General features: G+C 39.4%; 2 protein-coding genes across 4 annotated transcripts in view; both read left to right on the top strand.

The window, feature by feature from the left end:
* LOC309337153 (uncharacterized protein C3orf49) overlaps positions 1-27,087 on the top strand; it is a 503,307-nt gene that overhangs the window by 77,712 nt on the left and 398,508 nt on the right. The window lies entirely within an intron of this gene.
* ATXN7 (ataxin 7) overlaps positions 1-27,087 on the top strand; it is a 94,270-nt gene that overhangs the window by 56,697 nt on the left and 10,486 nt on the right. For both annotated transcript variants that reach the window (XM_081852500.1, XM_081852501.1), the window contains 4 exons: positions 20,624-20,879; positions 23,134-23,393; positions 24,921-25,003; positions 26,343-26,608. In XM_081852500.1, the coding sequence (XP_081708626.1) occupies positions 20,624-20,879; positions 23,134-23,393; positions 24,921-25,003; positions 26,343-26,608 (865 nt within the window). The remainder of the gene's footprint in view (positions 1-20,623; positions 20,880-23,133; positions 23,394-24,920; positions 25,004-26,342; positions 26,609-27,087) is intronic.

Below are 27,087 nucleotides of genomic sequence, written 5' to 3'. Positions count from 1 at the left end.
TTAATATGCTAAAGCGAGTACATAAACTGCAGAAAATGGTGTGTCTGCACTTCCACAGGAGGGGGAATGATACTTTCTCACTTTCAAAGTGCTCCCAAAAAGTGAGGCTATTTCCCATGCTTTTCTGAGCAAGGAGCTGGGAGAGAGGAGTTGGTCACAATCTTTTGCTGATGTTTAGTGTTCTATATGCAAATTAAAAGCTGTACTTGAATTTATTGGAGTATCAGTAAATATTTTGAGATGTGAAAACTCAATAACACACATTCCTTAGATTGTTTAAGGTTTTTTTTAATAAAAAAGGAAGGCACTGAAAATTGTTATACTAATTTTTGCTAATTCTTGTACAGTGGTACCTCGGGTTACATACGCTTCAGGTTACAGACTCCGCTAACCCAGAAATGATGCTTCAGGTTAAGAACTTTGCTTCAGGATGAGAACAGAAATTGTCCTCCGGCTGCGCGGCAGCAGCAGGAGACCCCATTAGCTAAAGTGGTGCTTCAGGTTAAGAACAGTTTCAGGTTAAGTACGGACCTCCGGAACGAATTAAGTACTTAACCCAAGGTACCACTGTATTTATAAATATGCTTGCTTCCAAGGGAGGGCCCCATGGGGGGAAAAAGACCAGTTAACAGTTTAAAGGCTTGGGTAAGAATAGAACTGTTTGAATGCACGAAATAAACCTTTTAGCTGCACGATCATGCTTTATTCATCAGACATATAATGTAGGTTTCATATTTAACATGACTAAAATGCACTGAACTGTCCACATCACTGTTAGGTGTATTTGAGCCTGGCTGCAGAATACAGTCACTTTGTAAGTCCTGCTTGTCAGAAGTTTTTGTTATTTCTGCAAAGTTTGCTATCCATGCAAACCAGTTTGCAGAGGTGGCCCGTGAGAAGACAGTTGGCATAAAAACTGGCCTCAAGCCCAGAGTTTTTGTGTGCATAGTGTGGTGAAATGATAATTTTAAACGTTAAGAAACAATAAATAAATGAGCTTAACAGAGCAGCGAGTTTCTAAAGATTCACTTTCAAGCTAATGTTTGCCTGAAGTAAGACAATTTTAGGAATCTCATTGTAGAAGAGAGAGAAATTCTAGCCTAGTCCTGCATCCATTGTCAGTATTTGTCAGATAGATATTTCTTGTTTTAGAATCCTTTCAGTGTTTTTCCAACATGCATGTGGTTGCTGTATTTATTTCATTTATCTTGACAGCGGCCCTACATGCTTGTCATGAAACTTCCTGTTATCAGATGTGGAACTGACGATGAGATAGAGGAAACAGATGGCCATTTGGCCACACAGCTATATCGGATGTGTGGTAAATTTTAATCGTTAACCTCACTTGATAGCATGATCTAGACAACTGGCTTATTGGATGCAAAACCTTTTTCCATCCCAGGTGGTTGCCTACTGGTTCCTTCTAGTTAAGGCTTTTTTGTTCAATGTCTTTCTTAGTCCTTTTCTTAATGTATTCAAAGCGGCCTCCAAAAATTATTTAAAAGTATTGTAGGGAAATCCTGGAAGGAACACCAAAGAGTTTTTTGCTAACTACGTATATACAGTGGTACCTCGGGTTAAGTACTTAATTTGTTCTGGAGGTCCATTCTTAACCTGAAACTGTTCTTAACCTGAAGCACCATTTTAGCTAATGGGGCCTCCTGCTGCTGGTGCGCCGCCGGAGCACGATTTCTGTTCTCATCCTGAAGCAAAGTTCTTAACCCGAGGTTCTATTTCTGGGTTAGCGGAGTCTGTAACCTGAAGTGTCTATAACCTGAGTATGTAACCTGAGGTACCACTGTATCTTCTGAAGGCCATATATAGAACCTTCTTATTGTGTTAAGGCTTAACTAGTGGCCTACATTCACATGCCAGCTCCTGAAACTCATAGATCCAACATCCCCCTTTCTTCTGAACCCTTCTTGCCCTTTGTCTCCCAGATCCTTCTTTCAGCAGTTAACCATCTTCTGATGGAGTTCCCATCTGTGCGTGTTGTTGATCTATTCCCCTAGATTCTACCTGGCTGCTTCTTTTCATCCTCCTAACTGTTTTGAGGCTCAGGCTATCCACCTTTATTAGCCATGTTAGGTATTGGCACTGCAATAGTCCTGTCGACTGTAAAGAATTAGAGATCATCATATAATCATTATATGATTATAATGTTTTATTTGCTTCTCCCCCACCACACACACAATTTGATTGCATCATATGCTGTGTTGCTGGCAGCATAATATATAGGAATGCACCTATGGAACTATGAGAAGGCGTCATTAGGGTGTTACGTTTCTGGCACTCCTTATTACAGTTTATGGTTTGCTTGATTTCTAGATGCCAAAGCTAAGAGGAGCAAAAACATACTACTGTTATTTCGCAATCTGCCTTGATTTACATAAATTGATTGTATATATCTTAGAAGTCCTATTCTTAGGGGAAGGAAGAGTGCTTAAAATATGCAATATACATATTTACATTCTGATGTGCTTTTTAAGCATCTGATACTGTGCTATAAGGGAGAGGAGCAAGGAATCCATTTCGGTTTCAACAAAATTACTCATTTTGTTCGCACTAAACCCAAATCCTTGAGTTTTTAAATAAACTTGTTTCATCAGGCTGCCTTTCAACAGACTGTAGCTTAACACATTGAAATGCAAGAGCTGCATTCCTAATGTTGGCAATGGCATGAAAACCAAAGGTTAAAGTCTTCATCTTTGAATAAGAATTGCAAAATAAAGCTCATAATATCAATTGGATTTCTGCATTAGTGGTTAAACTGTTTTCTTTGATTTTTGCCTCAGAAATGAGATTTACATGCCTTGAGTTTTAATCTCTCAGTTGCGAACAGTTTGTGCTAGGCAACAGCCAAGGGCAAACAGGTGGGTTCATAGAGATCCAGGCAATATTATGATATCAGCCCAGCTGGGGCTGAAGCCCAGTGAATCAGGCAGCAGAGTGCATAGAAAAAACTCAAACCTAATCCAGACTACAGCTCCAAACAAAGGAAGATACTGTGCAGAGGAGTGAGAAATCAAGCGACCCAAGGTGAAATTGTACATATGCAGTGTCATCGCACCCAGTCCCATTCTCTCACAGACAGGCATCCGAGAATGGCACTGGCTTTTTGCCCATGATGCTCTGGTTCCAAGTTGCAACCAAGACGTGTGGGCTTTCGTATGTGAGCATTTGTTGTGCTCTGGTGTCTGATACATTTCCAGTTATTGTGTATTTGTTTCCATGTCTAATAATGTAGCAAGGCTGGGCAGAAGACCCATCAGACTCTACTTGTGGATCTGAGTGTAAATGGCAAGCATTCTTGACTCCCCACTGTTTAATTATGGCAGCAACAAAATGACTCCACCGCCGCCCTGTCCTAAATTATACTCCACAAATGAAGAAAGGTTCGAGTAGCCAGGAATCATTTTTTGTTTGGAAGAACTGTGAACTCAGTTCAGTTCTGCTATTTACAGGATTCTGAGTCCAGGAATTTGTTTTATTCCTAATTATGCGCCAGACTATACTGGAATTATCTTTGGCATAGAACTGAGCAGTTAGATTTATCTCGAAGGATTAGGGCAAGCTGTAAATTAAGTGGGACTGTGTATTAAGAGGAGTTTCCAACTGAATTACTGAAAAATACACCATTCATTAATATAATAGGACCTTCTTTGCAATAAAATAAAATAAAATTGTCAGCTCTGAAGAACTGGAAGTACTTCTTGAAGTTCAATCAGCAGCTGCTGGACACGGTCTTCCTCTCTTTCCTACATGCCCTGATTGCACTTGGCTTCAAAAGAGATAAACTTTGTTTAGGGCAAGTACTGGAAGGGACAAGGAGCTGTGATGCAAGGATGACTTATTTAGTTCATTAGCTGCTGCATGCAGCCAGAGCCTGTCCACTGTGGCTCTGCACTGTGCTTCTGGGTCCTAGAGAGTGCCTCTTTTCTCTTCTTTGCTAACGCTGCAGATGGCAGCTGAACACACTGCCACTTAGTGCTCCTTCTGCTAATGTCAGATTGCCAACTGACCGTAGTTACCCCCTCACAATGGTTGTTGCTGCTACCGTTGAAAACTGAAAAGAGGAGAAAAGGGCCATACCTTTATTTATTTAATTAAATTTGCATCCTGCCCTTCCTTCCAGTGGAGCCCAGGGCAGCAAACAGCAGAATGACGTTAAAAGTTCCTGCTGCTGCACATTCTTAATAATGATAATATTAATACTAATTATTATTATTATTATTTATTATTTATACCCTGCCCATCTGGCTGGGTTTCCCCAGCCACTCTGGGCAGCTTCCAACAAAACACTAAAATACAACAACCTATTAAACATTAAAAGCTTCCCTAAACAGGGCTGCCTTCAGATGTCTTCTAAAAGTTTGGTATTTTTCTCTTTGACATCTGGTGGGAGGGCGTTCCACAGGGCGGGTGCCACTACCGAGAAGGCCCTCTGCCTGGTTCCCTGTAACTTGGTTTCTCACAGTGAGGGAACTGCCAGAAGGCCCTCGGCGCTGGACCTCAGTGTCCGGGCAGAAATTTGACCTACAATGATAGTAAAAGGTAGGAGAATAATTTGCATCCATTAATATCAGAATTAGTTCAGTTTAGACACCTACGTTATGCTAGAACTCAAATGCAACAGCGCCACAAAATCACATCATTTCTGTTCTCATTAGGATTAAAAGGAGCATTCTGTTGAAGCCATTAGAAGGCTTTTTTCATGCCTAATTTCAAAAAGTTCCTGGGGGGAGGGGCCTCTGTGTATGCTTCTTCCCACCCCTTCTGTCTATCCTTCCTAGTTAGTACACTAGTCAGTTGAGCAGTTCCCCTTTAAAACGTTTAATGAGAGTTTGGTTTGATGCGGAGGAAAATGCTGTGGAAATGTATTCACTTTCAGTTGCCCTTCATTCACATGTGTGTTTGTGTCTGTGCTTAAAAAGAAAGTGTCATATTTCTTATTAAGATAGATGACATCTTGGTGAGCCCCTGGTCCTGTTATGCAATTCCCAGGAAACACAGTCTCTTTAGAACTGGACTCTAGGTAATATTTGCTGTATCTAAAATCTTAGTTAGAAGGTGATAAGGTATCCTTAGGGGCCTTGTGAACTCATGGGTCATGACTGAGGATCTGGGCCACAGAACATTCCATTTCTATATTGGTGTCAAAAAGTATTCTCAGCTATTCAGGGTGTCTGCTGTTTGTTATGTCATCTATAGTGGCTGAAATTTTCTGCATCACATTTTTCCATTCTTAATAACAAATACTCCTTTCTCGCTGCTGAAATGTAAGCTTACATCCAAGGCAATAAAAGTTTGGTTCCTCTTTAAAGCATGCTAGGAATGTTGATGAACTCTTTTCTCTACTCATTTATGATCAAGCTAATGATAGTGTCTGACAACAGCCTGGTATTAAACTTTGAAATAAATACCTTTTGCAACCATACCAGAGCCAACAGAAGTAAAGATACAAGAACCTTATGCCTAAAGAAAGAACATGAATATTATTTTATGGTACTAACCTATTGAAATTAATGTATTTGCATATATTGATGTCCACAATTTAAACTATACCAACAAGAGGTTGCATCCAGACTTTTGCTCACTGAATTCTTCTAGTACTAGAGGAATATGACAGGGTGGGGATTTTGCCCCTTTCTCCCTTCCCCCTGCAACCTGCAGTGCCACTTCCAACAGTGGATGAGAGCAAATCTTCATCCAACCCATGGCGTTTTGTAAGCTTAAAAAGGGCCTATGCACGTGCATGTATGAGTGTGTGTGTGTGTGTGTGTGTGTGTGTGTAATGTGTAGGTTCCTGCTTTTTTCTGTATTGTAATAATACGCTTACATGAATGTGAGCTTTGCGAATGTACTTAATTGTAAAGCTATTCCAAAAGTTGTGCAGGTGGCCACTAACTTAACTCTACCACTGGCTACTAATACACTGGCTACTATATGGAGTCTCCATGCTCAGAGGGCTATGCTATTGAATACCAGTTGCAAGGGGAAACTGTGGGAGCCAGTTATTAACTTCATGCCTTGGTTGAGGGCTTCATAGAGGCACCTGGTTGGCCAGTATAGGAAACAGGTTACTGGACTAGTAAGCTTCTTAATGTTGCCTTGTGTTCTTTCCAATATATTTCCATTGTTGGAAGCGGGGAAGAATCCTTGCTATATAAATAATGACATTCATATAGCATGTCACATAATTATATAAACTTCCTGAATGTATAGAGTATTTAGAGGATTCCTCATACTTTATTTTAGCAACATGGTAAGGTCTTAGAGGGGAAGCTGTCAATTCTATGATAGTGAAAGGTTTGGAGGGGAAGGTTGGACATGAAAATGTCATGACTTCAGAGTCTAGTGTCTTGCAGCTATGTAGAACTAAAAATGTACTGGCTGAGATCAGACATTGTGCTAGGTCAGCTTCCAAATCATGGTAGTTTGACCAGGAGCATCTCCCATTAGCTTGCATAAGCCTTCCTCCACCCTCTTCCTTTCTTCCCCCTTGAATCTGTGCACTCTTTCCTTCTCACTTCCCTGGTTATTGGTAACTGTGATTTACCTTGCAGACTAGTCATTGAAACGGGTTGGATGTGGTTTTAATATTTCAGTTGAGACCTAACTTTTGTTCACTGTTGCTACCTTGGCTCAGATGTAACTCTAAGGCATAGTAACGGCTGCCCAGAGAAGAAAGGGGGCATTTGCACAAGGGGAGGAGGGGGCGAGGAACCCACAGAGAGTGGCTGCTTGCTGTTTGACAGCCAGGCCAGTGTTGCATAACTATCACTGTAAATATTATTTACTGTTCATAAAACTGTTTATAAATGCAGCCCATAGCACTGTTAATAGAAATATTACCACATTAAGATCCTACCCTTTTGCCTAGAAACTCAGGGCAGTGCACATCATCAGAAACTCCCACCCTAGATACAAAGTCACATATGGTTTGCCAAGATTCTGCGCCCCATAAGGAAGACAACACTTTTATTCTGGTACAGGGATACTGAAAACATGGAAAACACCTACATTAGTTTATCCATAAATGGTGTAATAGTTTGTGGGGTTTTTTTTTTAAAAAAAACCCTCACTGGGCATGTCTGAAATTTCTATACAGTTGCCGTGCTGTTAATTCAAATGCATGAATTCAAGTAAGTAAAGCTACATGGAAAAGCTTTACTTAAGGTGGTATTTCTATGCCACTCGGTCCGAAACCAAGGTTTTCTGTGCAGGGTACATGTTTTTAAAGATCTCTAAATATTCCAGAAGTAGTCGTTCTGCAACACATGTGTTCTGTGCCAAATGAATTAGGTATGTTATGCATGAGGTAGACTGGTTCAAGTTGCAGAACATATTCTTGGCTTTTCCGATCTTAGGCAGTGCCATCACCACCACTATCTCAGTGCTGAGGTTGTGATAATTCTCCTGCTAAATCACTTGCCATGTGTGCATGTGGAATAGTATGAAGAATAATGTGTGAAATGTGTGTTATTTGGAAAGGTAGAAGCAGTACTTTTTTTCTGGGGGACACAGGGGTATGCATACTCCTAAACATACTGTGAATCTTTGTACTTCTGTCCATTTACTGTATTTGTTTTTCCCAATTTGAACTATAAAATGGTGCTTTTCTTGAGACAAAATGAGATTACCCCTAAACATTTTTTTTAGAAAAAAATGTTGCTGGCTAAAAGTATTTCTGGTTCACACATTCTTCATCCAAGCATGACAGTTTAAACGAACTCATTGCTAGCGTTAGTCTTGCAGGGTAATCTTAGAACAAGGCGAGGAGAGCTAGACTTTTTCTCCTCCTCCTTGTCACTTAAGTCATCTTTGTTCTTGTCAGAGGACTGATACACAAGAGCAGAATTTTTGTCATCTCAGTATACAACTTGGCAGAACTGAACAGGTGGCATGGGCCAACATGGTGTGCATGCCCCCAAAGCTAACATTTACATTATCTAATTTTTGTTACTCTATCCCAGCAATATCTTTGTTTGTGGGCAGTTGGAATTGTTTCACAATAACACTAATGAATATAGCAGGTGTATTCCAACTGATATTGTTGTTGTTTAGTCGTTTAGTCGTGTCTGACTCTTCGTGACCTCATGGACCAGAGCACGCCAGGCGCTCCTGTCTTCCACTGCCTGTCTTCCACTTCCACAGTTTGGTCAGACTCATGCTGGTAGCTTCGAGAACACTGTCCAACCATCTCGTCCTCTGTCGTCCCCTTCTCCTTGTGCCCTCAATCTTTCCCAGCCTCAGGGTCTTTTTCAGGGAGTCATCTCTTCTTATGAGGTGGCCAAAGTATTGGAGCCTCAGCTTCACGATCTATATTGTCATTCTCAAATGTAAAATGTTTGCTTTTTAAAAAAATCAAACTTTAAAATCAGTTATGCCATTATAGTTGAAGAAGGAAAAATGGCTACCCATCTTTTATAGCTCTAGTTGCTGGTCTTTTTTGGTGTACTTACCACTTTATTTTGCTAAATGGAAAGTTGCCTCTACACCTGAATTTACCTACTCATATAGAGTGCTCCTAATAATCAAATCAATCTCTGGGAACAATCCTACAACAATACTTTTATGTTTATGAAGGTCTCTATTCATTTCATCTGTACTTTTCTGCCCCCCCCCAAAAAAAGACTGGTCTTCTGTTTCTTCCCTTGGACTGTGCTTCCTCCATGCTATACTTCCTAGCCAACATGCATTGCCTGTCAAATTTCTGTCAAGGTTGTGGATAAAAGAGGCTTCACCTCAAAGATGTTTAGTAATTAGGTTTCCTAATGTCATTGTTTCTGGACAAGTGATTAAATTCTGCAGAACTGACTTTAGCCCCTAGCAGATGTGAGATTGTCAAGCAGCTGTGCAACCTGAACTTCAATTTCACAATCTATTGATTCAGCTAGCCTGTCAGTTAGCTGTAGGAATTGGAGTCATCCTAATTGGTCTGAGGTTATGGAGGGGCTCTGTGTTTTGCCTGGTACTAGTGTTACAAACGCACTGTATCTGAAGTTCCTAGCCAGCACTCTTGGGGCTTTCTGTTCTGTGGTACAGAACAGAATGTGTTTATATGAAATGCTGTGTTGCCACTGTTGTGGGCTTTCAAAAACAAACAAATTGAATTAGGATTTTTTAAAAATATCAATGCAAATTAGGGTAATTTTTATCATATTTTTTTTTATTTTCCATAGGAGAATTATCTGATGCTCTAGAGTAATCTTATTTATTATGTTTGCTTTACTTGTATTTAGTAAACAATGCTATAAACTTTGACACTGCCCAACTTGCCTGATATTGTATTTGCAAATGACACCCACTAATGTTCTTATGAAACAGAAACACTTCTAGTACAAAGTACTAGAAAACATTCATTTGTCAATGTGATCAGGTGCTAAATCATGATTCTGGAATTAAAATGTTTCCATGGCTTTGTCCGGATTTAGCACCAAGAAAAGTTAGATACCACCCTTTTTTTATATGTTTTTAAATTTATTTGATACCATTGCTGATAACCAGTATCAAGCCCTACATTGCAACTGTGGTGAATAAGGAATAGCTGTTGTTCATTTTTGAATAGCTAGATTATGACATTTGCACCTACTGTTTTTTCAGCCTATCATCTTTCTTAAGATGCATCTTGGCTATGATGCCTCAAATGGTTTAGGTCATCACTCAGCGCACAGCCCCATTACAAATTGTGAGCTGCACACTGATAGTTAAATCCTATTGAAGTTTCTTTTCTAAACCAAACTTTGAAACTATAAGTTTTTGGGAAAATGCCTGAAATAAATTTGGGTCTTATTTAGCAAATATAAAACACCAAATACAGCAAAAGAGCTTAAAGGTGTTATACTGAGTCATCAAATTTTATTTTAAAAAGGGGGAGAAGTATGCAATAATGATTTTACATTCTGTTCAGGTGTCTCAAAGTTTTCCCTGGTAGCCAAAGGTTCTTGATGTGAGGGTTTTCTGTTGTTGTTGCTTACATTTTACCTTGGAATGAATTCAGGAATTTGTTTTGTAACTACTTTTATTGGAATATTAGTATTTATTTATTCTTGATGTTTGTTGACTTCTTATTAATAGACTGTTCTATAACCACTTCCTCTGGACAATTTGCAAACAATATTTTAAGATGTGGCAATGTAGGAACAGGCACTCCCCTTCTGTGGTTTAAATTTTAAACTTGGAGGGGGATAACATATCTTATCCTCCACTTGGACTGTCCAGACAGTTGGGTGTTAGATATTGTTTGTGACTCCAGAGGGAAGAACTAGTAGAACCAATGGGTCAAAATTCTGAAGACGCAGAGATTTCTTTCACTGCAGATACCGTAATTAAAGAGAATCTAGATAATCAACTGTCAGGGATGCTGCAGCTGCATCTTGCATTGAGCAAGGGGTTTGACTTGATGTCCTCCAGGATCCCTTCCACCTCTATGGTTCTAGAAATACTTGCTTTGCAAAATTTTCGGTTATTCTTTATTTGATTTGATTTTTTTACCCATCCTTTACCATAAAGGCTCAGGGTGGGTTCCAGCAACAAAATACACAATTATAAAAGCTACTACAAAAATGGTAAAAACAATTCAATATATAAAATGTTTAAAAGCAATTCCACGTACAATAGTGGTTAAAAATCATTCTAATATATATGCAGACCGGCATAAAGATCTCGCAACATTCCAAAGTGAGGGATAATTTTTTTCAGGTAAAATCCAAGCGTGCAGAGTTATTGGCATCCTTGTGAACTAATTCTTTGTTAACAACTGGTTGTCTAGATTATTTTTGCAGCTCAGAGTTACGTATGCAGGAAAGGAACATGCATTCATTCATGTACACAGCAAAGCTCTGATAAAGTATATTAAGTGGCCGGTGGGGGGGGGGGAGGTTAGAATTTAGTATTCAGAATATTAAGTGATTTTATAGAATAGTTCTGAAGCATACTAGTTGTGAAAAGTTCTATTAAATAATCCTTTGGGAAAGCTGTAGTGTTGCATGATGCAGCTCATCATGCAGCTCATATTGTGCCAGGATTTGTTATTGCATATTGAATGATAGCTGTTGTAAAGGAAACTGGGGCAGTAGCTGATTAGCACATTATATGGTAGATTGTTTTAAGTACGGGCCTCTCAAACTCTGCCAGGTTGTCTGAAAACAGAGGGATTAATTTACATCAGCGAGGATTCCTGGTGTGACCATGTTAGATAAAATTAGACTCCTCCTCCCTGTTTTCACTAGTTATCTGCCAGGACCTTTGTGACTCAAGCGCACTTCACTGTAACAGCAAACGTTACATAAACCCAAACATGGAGCCTATTTGGAGTTTGTGGGCAGACCCAAATTATGATGCAAGCTTCAGTGGCAAGTGTGCAGTGAAGCACGGTCAAATTATGTGAATGGGGGAGTGAAACAAGAAGGCTTTCCAGAACAGCCTTTTTCCTTTAGACAGGGCTTGAAAGCTCTGGGTAACTTTCTGGTGCAGTTTTCAGAGGCAGGAGTTGGCAGGGATCCCAGATCTGAATGGAGTTTGCAGAAGGTTGGTATAGTTCTGTACTAACACGACATGAAACGGAGAGACTTACACTTGTGTGCATTTTTGTAAGTTTGTTTTCTCTCTCTCGCTCTGCCAGAGGTGGAGCTGTGAATAGTGTTGAAGTCCCGTAGATGGCCTTTGCAGAGTTAGTTGATCAAAGTGGATAATCTCAAAATGAGGGATTAACTGCTGCAAGCGGCCCACATAAGCCATTCTGAAATGTGATTTGGCCAAAGTTCAAACGCAGATGGGAGTTGAGTTTGCTATTAACTCAGACGAAATGCTGATGTTTGCATGGAGCTATCACAGTATTTTGGAACATAGTAGCTCTTTTTAAACTGTATCGCAAAGACGTGTAATTGTTTACAAAGCTGACTGATGTCTAAGATTAACATTTCTGCGTGCTTAAAACGCTTAAGCTGTTATTTTGTTAATCATATTTATGATTAAAGTGCTTCTGTGATCAAAATAAGTTCCCTGAACAGAATGTGATCTGTGTTAAAGCGGCTTCTCTGCAGAAATTTAAAATGCACATTTTTGTAAAAGAAAAAACATTTGACAAGGGTAAGCAACAAAAGATACAAAGAAATTTGTATCTGGTAATTTCAGCCTTCTGATTGTAAATGCTGTGTTTGTTTTGTTTGATTTATTAACAAGCACTGGCTTAATAAGCTAATTTTAGAAGCTAATCACCTGAAAAGCATATTTAACTCCCCTTCATAGCACAATTGAGCAACGTAAATTTACATGTCAGCGTGCTATAAACACAAGACTTCTGATTACGACAAGAGATAGTAATAATTTTGTCATTGTAAATCTCTTGAAGCTGAAATGTGAAAATAAATTGGTGACCTTATCACACTACATATACTGCAGTTATATTTTTAACACTAAGACAATTGGTGATTATTTATTTGTTTACTTTTTTTTTTTTTGCATCCCAACTTCCATAATACTAGAGGTTTCCTCTCGCCCCCGATAACATTTCGCTGAGTTTTATGTACATGTATAAATATAAAATAAAATTTAAGAGCATCTTACCGTGCAAACATAGTGTGGTTTGCGCTTATTGTTTACTCTGAATCATCACTCAATTTTATCAGTGACAAAGCACGAAGCTGCCTGTATGCTAGAATTTCTGTTGTAATCCTTCTAGGCAGCACATAGTAATTATACTGCAAGAGTCTAGAATATTTTGCCAACATAACTACATTAAAGTTAATTGAATGACCAAGTGTCTCTTGTTCTTAATCAGAAGTGCTGCTAGTATTGCAAAGGTGTTCTTTGAAAAAAAAAATCCTCACGTCAACAAAGCAGTTTGTTTCTACCCAGTTATGCTTTGTCCAATAGCCTGTTACACCTGCTTGAACCCCTTTGGTGCCACAAAAAGTTACACTGCAACATTCTGTTTCTTAGCATATTTTATAATTGCAATTGACCCTAAAGTTATCAGAATATAAATTTGGGAATTCAAAAAACTTGTAAGACAGGGAAAATAAGTAAATGAAAATTTCATCCCTCTGTTTCCAAGATAGCACAGCTGTGTCCCTCTCCCCTACACACACAGACACATCAGTAGAATAGCATCCCATTGAGCTAAATCCACCTCTGGTCTTTGAATATAGGAAACACTGTAGGGTTTCAGTAGGTGGTTCAGTCAGAAAATGTGCCTTCTTTGCCATAGTTCTGGTTCACATGTAACAGTAAGCCACACCATGGCTTTGTGCAAAAAAAGAGGAAAAAATCCATGTGGGATTCTGTACCAAAGGTTGCGGCCACAGTGCTTCTCCTCAGTTCTTGTTACTGCTGTACTATCCAGGGCAAAACCATGGATTAGTGTAGTACTGTATAATGTCCAAAGCCATGTCTTGCTCAAGACAAAAGACAAGCAGTAAGCAAGGTCAAATTGAGATCTTTTAGTTTTTATCCATCTGTTTTCAATAACTGTCTAGAAACCTTTTCAGATCTTAATGTTTATCAAGGCATTGACAGATGTTAAAAATATTTGTTTTAAAGAAGAACATTGGGGTCTGTTTTTATTGAATTACAAAAGCTGGGATAAAAGTTGTTGGGAAACTAGTACAAAGGGTAAATAGTTCATTAATTCATATATTAAATATTATACTGCCAGTATTATGACGGCAGAAAATTTCCACATGTTAGAAAGCCCTGTGGCCTATTTGTTAAAGCTGATGCAGAACAGTGAAAAGGTCTTGTGACGTATTTACAATGTTCCTTGGCTTCCTGTTCTTCTGGTAGCTGCTCCTGACAGCTTCCACTTAAAACTACTGCCTGCCACTCAGTCTGCTGTTTTTGAACTACTGTTGCGCTTTCCACAGCCATTGGACTTAATGTTTCTATCTAGCGTCTGATTTACCATACAGATTATGTCAGCTGTTGTGTTTTGTACTGACAGTAGAACAGCAAAACTAAAGGAAGTTCTAGGCTGATGCATTGTCCCAGAAAAGGATCAGTAAAATTTATCTACTCCGTCTGCTACAAGAACTGCTGAAGATGATTCCTGTTCAGAGTTCATCTGTGATAGTGGAGCAGATGTGTATAAAAAGAGTAAACTTTGCAACAGCAGCAGTGTGGGGAGTGGGGGTTTCCCACTCCCTGGGAAGAGTGCAACCTGATATTAAGATATTAATAAGAATTTTAAAAACTCTTCTCTTGAAGTGCTTCTCAAAAGGTTAGAAGTGGGAAATGCATGAACTGATGGACAGGAACTGTCTGTGTATCCTGATTTGCACATTAATGATTGTCAATAAAAGGGAGGGAGAGAAGTGCAGATCTTACGACCGTTAACGGCGGCTTCATCTTTATTCAATCATAGTTATTGTAGTAATAACCAGGAATGGGAGAAATGCTTTCTATTAGTAGGTGCCATCATTGTGCTTCTTTCACAGTGAGAAATCCCACTCCCAACTGTTCTATCATCCTTTTGGATTTTTTCACACACACAGAGGGAGAAATTTATTCAGTGCTGAATTCTGTGCCCAGTACAGTACCATAGTCTGGCTTTTGTTTGCACCCCCACAGAATCTCAGTAAACATATGTTTGTTTTTAACTGGTGTGAGGTGATCTGTGATAGCAGATCAGACTATTATTTTCATTTTGTGTTACCATTTTAGGAATCCATCAGATTAATAAACTCCCTATGAACCTGTTGTCGTAAATCTTTAGAGCACGATTGCTCATGTATTAGAAGTTGTGTATTGAAGAATTCTTTTTTTAAAAAAAATGCAGTACAGCTGTCGAATGAACTGGCCAGATTATGATCTATTAAGGTAACTAATAGGATCCTAAATCTAAAGAAGGGCCAGTGGAATTTTAACTCATTTTCTTAGTTTAAAACCTCCTGATGCAGGAGGAAGAGAAGAGTATAGGCATTCTATTCGCCAGTTCCTAAGGCAAACAGGTAAAAGAAAAAAGTGATGAATCAGCAGCAGTCTAGACCAGGTGGCACCAATCTTTTTGGACTAGTGGACACATTTTGAATTTTGAGAGAGTGCTGTTGGCACCAGTCACACATGGCATAACAGAAAATGGCTGCCAAGGGGTGTGGCATAACAGAAAGTTAGAAAGACAACCATCCCTGAGAGCCAGTTTCCCTTTTCTGATGCAGCTGCATGTAATCCCTGATAACCTGTGTGGAACAGTTTGGGATGTGGCGTGGGGAGCTACAGGGAAGGGGGAATTGTAGAAAATTGTCTCCCTTTTCTTACGTGAGCAGACTCCACCACGGGATCAAAAGCTGTGCAAATGGAATGACAGCATTGGATTTCAAACTTTCACCTCAGCGTGAGTTCATGAGGTCATGCTTTTAAAATACAATTTTGACAACTCTCAAATTTATATTCTGGTATCTGTCATATCATACACAGAGAGATGGGATGTGTGATATGAGCTGTTCTTGTCACATACTTCATGCTTTAATGTACAGTTGTGTGAGGTTTGAGGTGTAATGCCATGATTTTATGTCCTGAGAAGGGATAGTTGATCTCAAGTGGGTTCTTTAGGCTGGGGAGTGAGGGTGCTGCCAGTGAAATCTAAGAGTAATTCTCCTGCAAAGTATCAGCTTAATACTGGATAAGCAGCAGATTCTGTCTTTCAGATCTCCTCTTTAATTACTACCAGATAAGAGAGATGCACTCTCTCTAGACCTTGATTTTCATACTATAATACCCTATATAATATTACTCACAGGGTGGCTTTACAGATAAAAATAGTTCAGTTATTTTCCCATTTTATTAGGTCCAAGTATTCACACTTTTCAAACAGAAGAAGACATAATATATAATTTCATCAGTTACCTCACAAAAGCCCCTTCACATGAGGGTCTCATTTGTTGTTGGATATCCAAAATCTACATCTGTGGCTCAGTTCCTGCTTAAAAATATTTTGGTACAAGAAACGTTGGATTTGTAATTTTGTCTAGATATGCCATTTTTCTACCTTTACCGTCCTAGTCTAATATTTAAATTTATATCACCATTGAAGACTTCACTGTCAAAACAATTAACAAACACTGCCTGAGTCGCCTAGTGAAAAATGCCGTTAATGATATTTCTGTCAATTAAAACTGTACATTGCAAATTAATGAGTGTTAGTTGTTACATCAGTTTCTCAACCAATAGTTTATATATGTGTGTGTTACAGTGTAACTCCCCTGTCATTTTAAGATGATGTAAAATAGAAGATACAGTACTGGTAACTTGCCAATGAATGGATCAGATACTATTTTTAACATTGACTTGTATTGGGATTTAAGATTTGCTAAGTGTACAGTAGCTAAGAAGGTAGAAATATATAGCCTTTTCTTTTTTCTTTTTGCTTCTTGTAAGGGTCCAGTATCACTAATATTGGCTCTAGCAAAATCCTAAAGCACTGCTGAACTTTTAAGGCCTCCAAATAGTAAGTTAGCAAATCCACTCTGGGAATCTCGCCATTGTTATAAAAAGACACTTGGCACTTAGTACTTTGTCCTATTTAGAAGCACACAATTTACTAGGCTATAAAATGCAAATATACTTGCACAGCACGTAGTTTTGTAAATAGACTAAATGGCCTGTTTTCGGATATGGTGGAAGATTACTAAGAGAAAAACTAGAAGTGAATCAATGCAAAGATTTATTTGCTCCCAGACTTCTGGGGTCCCCCCACTTTTTATTTAGAACTCAGAATTACAACACAAGCATGTGGTTCATTTTTAAGTTTAAATGTGTAGTTTTGATACCTCAGAGAGCCCTACCTTATTTTGCTGATTGGCTGGGAGGGTCTGGTTGATTTCGAGGTGTTCGAGAAAGGGATGAATTAGCTTGAAAGCTAATCCTAACAATTAAGAATAAACTTGAATTAGGATTCTTTGTTCCCCTTACTAATTGGTGGTGGTGTTTTCACCCCATCTATGATTGATCATGTGATTGATCAAATAATCCAGGGATTATGTTGTTCTTGGGATGGAGTGGCAATCCTCGGATTTAGAGTTTGCATTTAGTGCACCACTGTGAAATTTGGTCATAAATCAAGCAAGAGCATCAAACTTGCATATTAACATATTCCGATTGTAATTCTTTTTGTTGCTATTTGTGCAATTACTATCACAGACCCTGAAAAAGCAAGCATGCTTCGAGATAATTTATGGTTTGGCCACAAATGTGTACACAGATGAACATGAAATATTAAATTTACACACACACCCAACAAGGCTGCTGGAATTTCAGATGAGTAGATCCTTCATCCTGGCTTTGCAGTTCCCCCAGTCTGTTCTCTATGCAATGCTACCTTTTCAGGAAGTGATATATTCATATTGGGATGGATAATGACCTCCTCCCCAAATATTATTTAATGTCTTGATGTACAAACATGGGATATTCCTCTGTTATTTATAAAAACGAAAGTACACATTTAGATGTCTGATTTTCATTCCTATATCTGAGGTGTTGAAGCTGACCAAAATTAGATGGCCTGTGACCTCATGCAAGGATGTAGACTTTAATTTCAGAAAAGAAAGCTGATGTTTATAAACTATCAGTAAATCTTGAGAACCTCACAGAGGAGACATACTGCATAGGGCTACCAATTGCTGAGTCTTCATTTATGTGTGGTATAAAAAATAGCTATGCAGATTTTTGGTTGAAAAAAATATTAGGTTAATCTGAAGGGGCTATTTCAGACTCTTTCTTATTTCATATGAAGAGTCAGTGAGGCTTATGCAGGGCTATTCCAGAGTTTTCCTGATACCACTGTTTTTCTTGTGATTCCTTATGAGATATCTGGGGGTGGCAGATCCATAAGCCGGTAACGACTTGATTAATGAATAATGCCACTGTCTCCTATGTGATGAATTGGTGGGTAGACACTCTGGAAAGAGGAAGAGATGTGTCTCTTTTCAGATTTTGTGTGTGTTTGAATGAACAGTTATGCAGTCGGAATGCATACTTGACTGGTTTATCTATACAACCTTATTGCTTACTAGTAACTTCTTTCATAACAGGTTTAAAGCAGGTCGGATATTTGTTAAACCCAAAGGTTAAAAAACGCACAAAACAGTTTCTCTAGTTGTGCCCAGAATAGAACAGATTCTAGTTGCAGTTCTTGGATCCAAAACCTTCAGTTCCAGAGAAACATTAAAGGTGCTCACAGATCTGCTTCTGCACCAGAGAGCAAGGAAATTAGAAGTTCAGGCACTCGACCTCAACATCTGTGCCATCTAAATACGTTCTCTTACTCAGCCAGTTTACACCTTAGCTCCAGGCATTCACACTTTCCCTTGATCTTTCTGCCCTAAATCATATTTCCCTCTACATATTCAGTGTATGTATTGGATGAGCAAAGAATTGAATGGAAAGGGTGTAGTTCAAAGAAAGGTTTTAAAACTGCTGTGATTCAGCTACTCTTTATATCCTTCACAAGGCAGATTTTCAAGCCAAATTTCTTACTGATATAATTTGTCTTGATTTTATGATGAATAGCATTTTCAGGCTTTAAAATGATAGAAAGGTGAAAAAGCAACTCGCCTTAACTATACAGTCATTCCGGCAGCTCTTAAAATCAAGGCTAAACATATTCAAAAATCTGTATAATCATTTTGGGGATTTGTGTTGAGCTTCCGGTGTTGGTTACTTGTCTGAGTTCTGCCATAACTGGTCTGGTCAGGTTATGAGCAGGGAAAGGGGAGGAGAAAAGTATTGCTCATAGAATCTCTGCAGTACCTAAATAGAGGACTATGTGTATTCTGGATGCAAGAGTTAGGTAATGGAGGAAATAGTCCCTGCCAAGTTTGTGCTTTTTTTTTCAGTCATAGGAAATACTAGACTAGCAATAAATAAATAAAAAATACCTTGATAATCTGCAAGGAAGCTTGGTTTTGTAGCCCTTCCAAATAGTGCAATGGTAATATGCTTTTGAAGTCATGTTGCTAGATCTCATTTCATATTACACTTTTTTAAAGTAACAACTGATAAAACTGGAAATACACATCCCTTTTAAAAGTGTCTGGCTCTTCTGTTACAGTAAGGGGAGAAAATCCCGTGCCTTTATCATAAGTCCTAATGCTGAATTTTGAATACTGGTTTGAATCTAAGGGATGTGATTAAATTACAGTAGTTTGAAGCCTCAGGAGCCTACACTTATCAGCCTTGAGCCTGGTTAAGATCATAAGAGCCTGCAAAATCAGGCCAGTGGCCCATCCAGCCCACCATCTTGTCCTCACATTGGCCAACAAGATGCCATAAGGAAGCCCATGAGAAAGCATGGAGCTTTCTCCTCGCCTATGATTCCCATCAACAGGTGTTCAGCAGCCTACTGTCAAAGGACAGTGAATGTAGCAGATTCACACTTCTTCATTACCTAATGGATGTAGTATTGCTTAATGAATGGCCTGGTGTGCACATCACACATTAGCACAAGCACATGGGTTTCCAAAGAAGACATCATGGCCACCTAGCTTGTCCTTGACTACTAAACCGTGGTTTGGCTTAGCATGTCCTTCGAACTTGACTCAAGGTTTAGCTTTTGCCAGAATACCCACAAGCTACAACCAAGATTCTTTCAGGAGTTTATGGCTCATAGTTTGTCCAGGAGATCTAAACCACAAGCCTGCATTCATATGACATGCTAAGCTCTGCACACTCTTGCCTTAAGTTATGGTTTGGCTTAACATGACATGCAGACCAGAAACTTGCACTCCTTCACCTATATGTACTTGCCTAGTACTTGAGATCTTCACTGGAGGTCCTTCTCTAGGTTTCCCACTTATTAATACAAGGTGGGTATTACTAGGGAGAGGGCCTTTTCAGTGTTGATGCCCTGTTTATAAAATGCCCTCCCCCAAGAGGCTTGTGTCACACCCAGTGCTTTTTTTCCTGGGGGGACGCAGGGGTACACATATCCCTAAACATTTTGTGAATCTTTGTACTTTTGTCCATTTACTGTATATGTTTTTCCTGATTTGAACTGTAAAACGGTGATTTACAGCAAAGAGATATTCACGCTTACCCAAATGAACACTATTATTATTATTATTATTATTATTATTATTATTATTATTCCTGCCAACCTAGCAGTTCAAAAGCACATCAAAGTGCAAGTAGATAAATAGGTACCGCTCCGGCGGTAAAGTAAACGGCGTTTCCGTGTGCTGCTCTGGTTTGCCAGAAGTGGCTTAGTCATGCTGGCCACATGACCCGGAAGCTGTACGCCGGCTCCCTCGGCCAATAAAGAGAGATGAGCGCCGCAACCACAGAGTCGGCCACGACTGGACCTAACGGTCGGGGGTCCCTTTACCTTTTATTATTATTATAATAAAATGTGTGCCACTACTTCCTGTAACATTTTCACAGTGGTTTACCAAGTTAAAACAGTACCAACAATAACCAAGCAATCAATGGCAAAACAAACAGTAAAACAACAGCTGTAGGGAAAAACAGTGGGCACAATGTGGAAAGCCAACGCACAGCAGCAATCTGTGTCCAGAAAAAGCAGCTTTTTATTTCCACATGCAGTGGAGCAGGAGAAGTTCCAACCTGGTTTAGATCCAGTTCCACATTCTCGGTGTTTGCTAATATGCTCCTTCTTTTTCCCTTCCAGAAAGAAGACACAGCTCCTCCAGCAAGCCACCTTTAACCCCTCCTTCCTCTTCAGTATTCTCCCTCTTTTCGCCTCTGACTTCAAAAAGCAAAGGTAGCAGCGGAGGTGGGAGCAGTCGTTCATCCAGTGGCGGAGGTACTAGTGCATCGTCATCATCCAGTTCCAAGTTGTTGAAGTCACCCAAAGACAAGCCGCCAATCAGTGGAAACAACAGGCCAATGCACCTGGTACATAGCAAAGGTCCCCATGACAAAATGTGAGTATGCTCTTATAAGGAGAGGCACTAAATGTTTAGCAATGGATACAAATACTATCTCAGTTTTGTATATCTCATTTTGAAAAGGCATATTTCATTTTGGTCTAGGGCTCCTTCCCAGTAACTGGCATAAGATCGATGCATATCTTCCACCCACCCTTTCCCTTTCTCGTCCAGTCACTAGTATAGTGGCACATAATGTTCTGGAGGTAATAGGAACCATGCTTGCATTAAACCGGGGTGTGGGTGGTTTGCAAATAATTGTTAGAGGTAACAATGGTTATCATTAAATATAGTGTGTAGACCTATATACTTCACTAGTGCTGGAAAGGGAAAGAAGAGAATAATTCACATGGGTACAAAAGAAGGGCTTAGCCTATAGGATTCATGCAGAATATTTGATCTGCGCCAGGGTAGGGCTTTGGTCTTTTAGCTGCTGAGCTGTGACTTAAAATTATATTGCAATCCAATATGAAGGAGGCTGCACCAGCAGCACCACTGCTGCACTTTTTAATGTTTCTGGAAGGGGAAGGATGATATAGAAAAGGAGAAAAACCATATCAAATTGAAAAAAAAGGAAACATGCTCATATGGCAAAAAGAAAGTTAAGAGTTGGTTACAAGTTGCAAACTGGGATTAAATATGTTTCCTGAGTTTCCTAAGCATGCTGGAAACTTCTGAGTTAGAAGGTCAGGGCCACCCACTAATTTTTATATTTTGTGTATTATTATTTTTTAATTTTGTACACTACTTTGCCTCCAAAGATCACAGGGCGGTTTACATTATAAAGTTGTTGGACATAGAAATCATACTGGTGCAACATTGAAGTAGAAATGTATTAAATGACAAATGGTTTCTGCGCACATACTCTAAAAAGTGAACAGCTGAATCTGATATATTGTGTACCTGAGAAAGAAGAACAAACGTGATCGAATAAAATGTGCATACGCTTTATAAAAGGGAGATGAGCAGCCAGACATCCTATTTTCTATTTTGAATTGAACACAGTAAGCTGGATCCAAACTTTGTCCTCCACTAATGGAAGCACTCTTTCAGTCCATGGGTTCCTTTGGATCTAGTGGCAACCTTTGCCCAGATGGGCAGTTCACATTGTGGTCTGTGCACCCATCAAACACCCAACTATGACTAATGATTGTATTAAGCATGGGACCGTTTGCAAATTAAAAAGGGGCAGGGAACCTTTATTGAGATGTTCACTTTTCTGGTAAAACGGAATAGTGACACACATAAATCATTGGGGTCAACAGCAAAAAATGCAAAATATGTTTGTTTCTTGTATTTTCTCTTTAAAAATTGATTTAAAAGTTGTTTTTTTAAAAGGCCATAAAATTCAAAAACCCACATAATCAGTATGCAGGCTCTAACTTATTCCACAGTTTTTTCATTCTGTTCCTAGTGCTGTTTCCATTTGTATGAAGCTGCTGGATGCACTCATTGAGGGTTAAGGCATGGTGGTATCAGTATGCTGATGGCACCCAGCTCTTTCCTTCATACCATCTGAATCAGATGTAGCTATGTCTCTGCTGAACTGGTGCCTGGAGGTAGTAATGGACTGGATGAGGGCTAGTAGATGGAAGGTGGATTCTCACTAGAGGAGAGGTGCTGTTGGTGGATGGTTCTAATGTTTGGGAACTGTGTATTTGGCATGTTCTGGGTGGAGTTTGCATTGTCTCTGAAGCAGCAGGTACATGGTGCTGCTAGATCCATTGTTGTCATTGGGAGCTCGGGTAGTTTTGTTGGCTAGGAGTGCCTATTGCCAGCTATGGCCGGTTCAGCAGCTGTAGCCATTCCTCGGTTGAAACACCTTGGCCACAATTTTGCTTGCCCTACACATCATATAGCATCTATTTTGTAGGATCTACACTGGCTACCAATGTGGTTTGGAACCACCTTTTCCCATATCAGCCAGCCTGTGCTATCAGATTGGTGGAGGGCACTGATTACCAGAGAATGTGTGAGGTTGTGCTATATGGCCTTCTCAGTAATTACACCCCAACTGTGGATTTCCCTTCCCCTTAGAGGCCTATGGATGGCTACATATCTAATGGAGATGCATCTGTTCTCCCAGGCTTTTAGAGGACCTGGCTGATCTGCTCTGGAGTTTAGGGTTGTTTGTTTTATGTATCACTGCTCCTAATTTCTGTTTCAGCTGTATTTTACTTTGTGTTGGAAACTGCTTTGATGAAAAGCAGTCTACATATTTTATAATAAATTACCTATTTCCTCCTTGCAGCATGACTCCATCTGTCAAAGTGGAAAAAATACATCCAAAGATAGATGGTGCACTATTGAAACCTGCTGTTGGTCCAACCTGTTCTACTACTGTGAGCTCCTCAATAAAGACTGGCCTTAATCCCTCAATACCAAAGCCACCCTTGCCTTCCCCTGGACAGATACTGAATGGTAAAGGTCTTCTCTCTGTGCCTCCATACTCGGAAAAGAAGCAAGACGAGAGTACAAATAATAGGAAATTTTTACACAAAAGATTGTCAGGTAATTATTATACGGCATTTTTTCCCCCTTGCTTGCTAACAATAAAAATAAAAGAGCAACTGGCAAGGGTTCAGAAGGATTGTCTTCCGGCTTCAGATGTACTGTGGTTAATTTCTAACAAGCCAATGATTTGCGAAACTGGTTAACCAAAGTTCTGGGTCTGGGAGGGGACATGAAACATGCAAGGTTTGGGCACTTTCACATATTGCTGTACCAAAGTTTAGTGGGACATCTGAGGAGAGCAGAGCTGTTGTATGATAATAAATCTTGTGCACTAGAAATGCTGTCTAAATCAGGCATAGGCAAACTCGGCCCTCCAGATGTTTTGGGACTACATCTCCCATCATCCCTGACCACAGGTCCTGTTAGCTAAGGATGATGGGAGTTGTAGTCCCGAAACATCTGGAGGGCTGAGTTTGCCTATGCCTGATCTAAATGCTAACTCTTGGTTGGTTCCATAGCACCGTGTGCGGTGTGCTTGCACAGGTATTACTTCCGTTTTTCTGGTGTTCCTCCATCCCTTCTTGGACCTTCTGGTGCAGCACTATTTGAGATCCTGCTGATCAGAAAAATCAGCCACATATGCACGCCCAGCCTTCCTTGGATCCTAGCCAACATTATTAAATGTGCCTTAAATCATCATAATGTGGCATGAGCTAGAAATGCACAAAACGAAATACGCAAGTGCTGATTAATAGTGAAAGCGTTCACCATTTCCTTTAAAGTGTCCCTCATTTGAAGTATAATATATATTTTTTAATCCTCCTAGGTGAATTAAGTGGTATGAAATCATTTCCCTGGTGCAAGAAATAGCCCTAGATAAAGGCCAAGAACCGACACAGTCCACACAGCTATATAGTTTTCAACTTGGAAGCTTTGATAGCAAATGAGGCAAGCCATGAACAGTGTGTTGACTCTTGGACAGGGGATCGGAAGAAAAGCACTTACGGGATGGGGGGTTGCACATGTAGATCTCTTGGGTCTTAGATGCTGTGACCATGTACAGTTAAAAAAGAGCACTGTTATTTTTTAAATAAAAAAATAAGCTCACCTGCTCCTTAATCTCTTCAGTTTGTGTGTTTTTGAAATCTTAATATATGAATTTAAGAAGGTTTTCCTCCCGTTTTCTTACCTATAGCATCATATATAGATTTCTATATAAATGTAAGAGAGATGTGGCTTCCACTTGACTTAAAGTGTATGGTATATGTCAGTAACACTGAACCATTAGAATATGACAGTATGATTCATTTTTCTAGTTTTACTTTAATTTATATTTCTTTACAAAGCATGCTCTTTGAGTCTGTGTGGTTTCTTTTTCACGGATTCTATAAAGAAGAGGGGCGTAGGTGTAAAGAAAAATACAAGTGTGGCAATACCTTTACTTGGTTTCACATCTTAAACTCAAAAGCAACTCTGGGGTTAGTTCTGCATTGAAATAAACAAATTCAATTTCTGAATGAAGCACAAATTGCTGTTGTTGTTGTTTGCATTGTTATTATTTGTATTATTATTTGTATTTAACAGAGAGAGAATTTGATCCTGATATCTACTGTGGCGTCATTGACATAGAAACGAAGAAACCCTGTACTAGGTCTTTGACATGCAAGGTAAGATGCCTTCTTAATGAACTAAGTTTTCTGAACGTCAAGACGGAGAAGTCCAAGTATGATTTAGGTGATTCAGACAACTTCCTGAAAACAACTTAGAAAACTCTGTTATGGAAGCTAGTAAGAAGGTTACAGCTAGACTGTAATAGGAAGAAAATCTAGTTTAATTTAAATCTTCATTTATGTGTTTTCAGACAATGCAGCTAAATGGTTCCAGTTCCTCCCTCCCACCCACTTTTAAAAAAATTTGGGAGATACACAAATAGGTTTCGGCAAAATAGGGAGTTCTGCTTAAATACGACTTCATCTTTTGACATGGCCACAGGAAATTCTGATGGGAAAATTCAGATACTGGAATTACTATCCTAAAATAATGCAAATGAAATGATTAAAGAAAATAAACAAATGCAGTATAAAAATACAGATCAGATATGCTCTGAATTGCATTCACACTGTCACCTCAGCTCCCTTACTAGGGCAATACTGCAAACCTCTTTGCTGTCCTTATTACCAAAGATGACGTGCAACTGTGAATCTCTGGCTGGGTTTGAACTGGCACTAAAAATGTAGGGTAGGGTATTTATAGCTATAACATGTTGAAGAATGGCTTGTACACAAAACCCTTTAACTACTGTGCACAACACCTATATTTCCAGCAGAGGGAGCACCAGCTAATGTAATTTAACAAAATGGCATTTCTATGTTTAAGTGGGTATTAATGAAATTCAAGAAATACCATTATATTATATCACAAACACTGCAGAACTTGGATACACAATCCAGTGTTAATTCCTGTACTACCTATGGTTAGGACCATATGTACTGAATTTGATTTACCATGAGCTAGGAAACTCCATGATTATGACGTTTTAATGGATTTAATGCTCACTTTTAATATCTTCTTAATGCCAGATGCAAGTATGGCACATGGCATTTGCAGGTCTTGTTTGAAAGTTTGGCCTGTGTCACTTCATGCCAGTTCATATATTTATTCAGCCAGACATATGATGCATATAATAGGCTCTTTTCCATTTTCCTCTCTGTATTCCTGGTATTCTTCCTTCTATCCATTTTTGTGGATTAGATTGGAGTTCCTTCTTGGCCAGGTCTCCCCACCACTACCAATTCTCCCCATTCCACTGTTCCTGATCCAAAAATGCTTCATAAATGACCACTCTACTCACCTCCCCATATGTATTGTGCTCTGTTTTCCTAAAAGCAAACAGGATAAATCTGCACTAGTGAAATGCCAGACATAACAACACAAGGCTTGGTTTTTTATATATTGCACAGATATACCTCTTCAACCTGGAGTAATTGGTTGCCTTTTAATTTCCAGACACATTCCCTAACTCAACGGAGAGCTGTACAGGGTCGAAGGAAACGATTTGATTTATTACTAGCTGAGCACAAAAGCAAAACCAGGGAAAAAGAATTACTCCGCCATTTGGATCATCATCAGCAGATGCCCCCTCTCAGGGAACCACATCCCTCACCTTCAAGAACTTCCCAGGAGCTGCACCAAAATTCTCATGGAGTTATTCCTACAGAATCAAAGCCTTTAGTACCTACTAAACCCAAACCTCACACCCCCAGTCTTCCAAGGTAAAGAAAATCACCCAGTGACTTTTGGTGAGGGAACTTGAGGAATTGTGACTTTCTGCATTAGGCCTGGTGAATACTTGCTTGTCTGGTCCATCTGCTCCATTTGTGCCGCTCCAGGTAGCACCAGCTCTCCCATTTTAAGATTTTAAGTGTCTGCACTGACCCATACTACAGTCTCACGTTAGAATTCCTATGACACCACTATAGGCAATGCAGCATGCTTTTATGTTGTACTCTCACAAGCTTTGGATTGATCTGAATTAGCTCTGCTTATTAAGCTTAGCATGGTAACAAGTTAATGAAGGTAAATGATCAGACCACCTAGATATTTTCAGGTAAGCCCAGATCATTGTGACCTGTTCCACAGTCAAGAAGCATGAAAACATTAATGGAGCAGGGGCTGAAGGCTGTAAATGCCAAATAGTTGAAAAAGTTTGGTCAAGGTCTCCATTCTTCTGAATTGGAGGCCAGGAGTCACC

This window comes from Podarcis erhardii (genome assembly GCF_964252035.2).
Source record: "Podarcis erhardii genome assembly, chromosome: 2".
Lineage (NCBI taxonomy): Eukaryota > Metazoa > Chordata > Lepidosauria > Squamata > Lacertidae > Podarcis > Podarcis erhardii.
The sequence above is the reverse complement of the archived record's forward strand: the minus strand, read 5'-3'. Positions and strand labels throughout refer to the sequence as shown.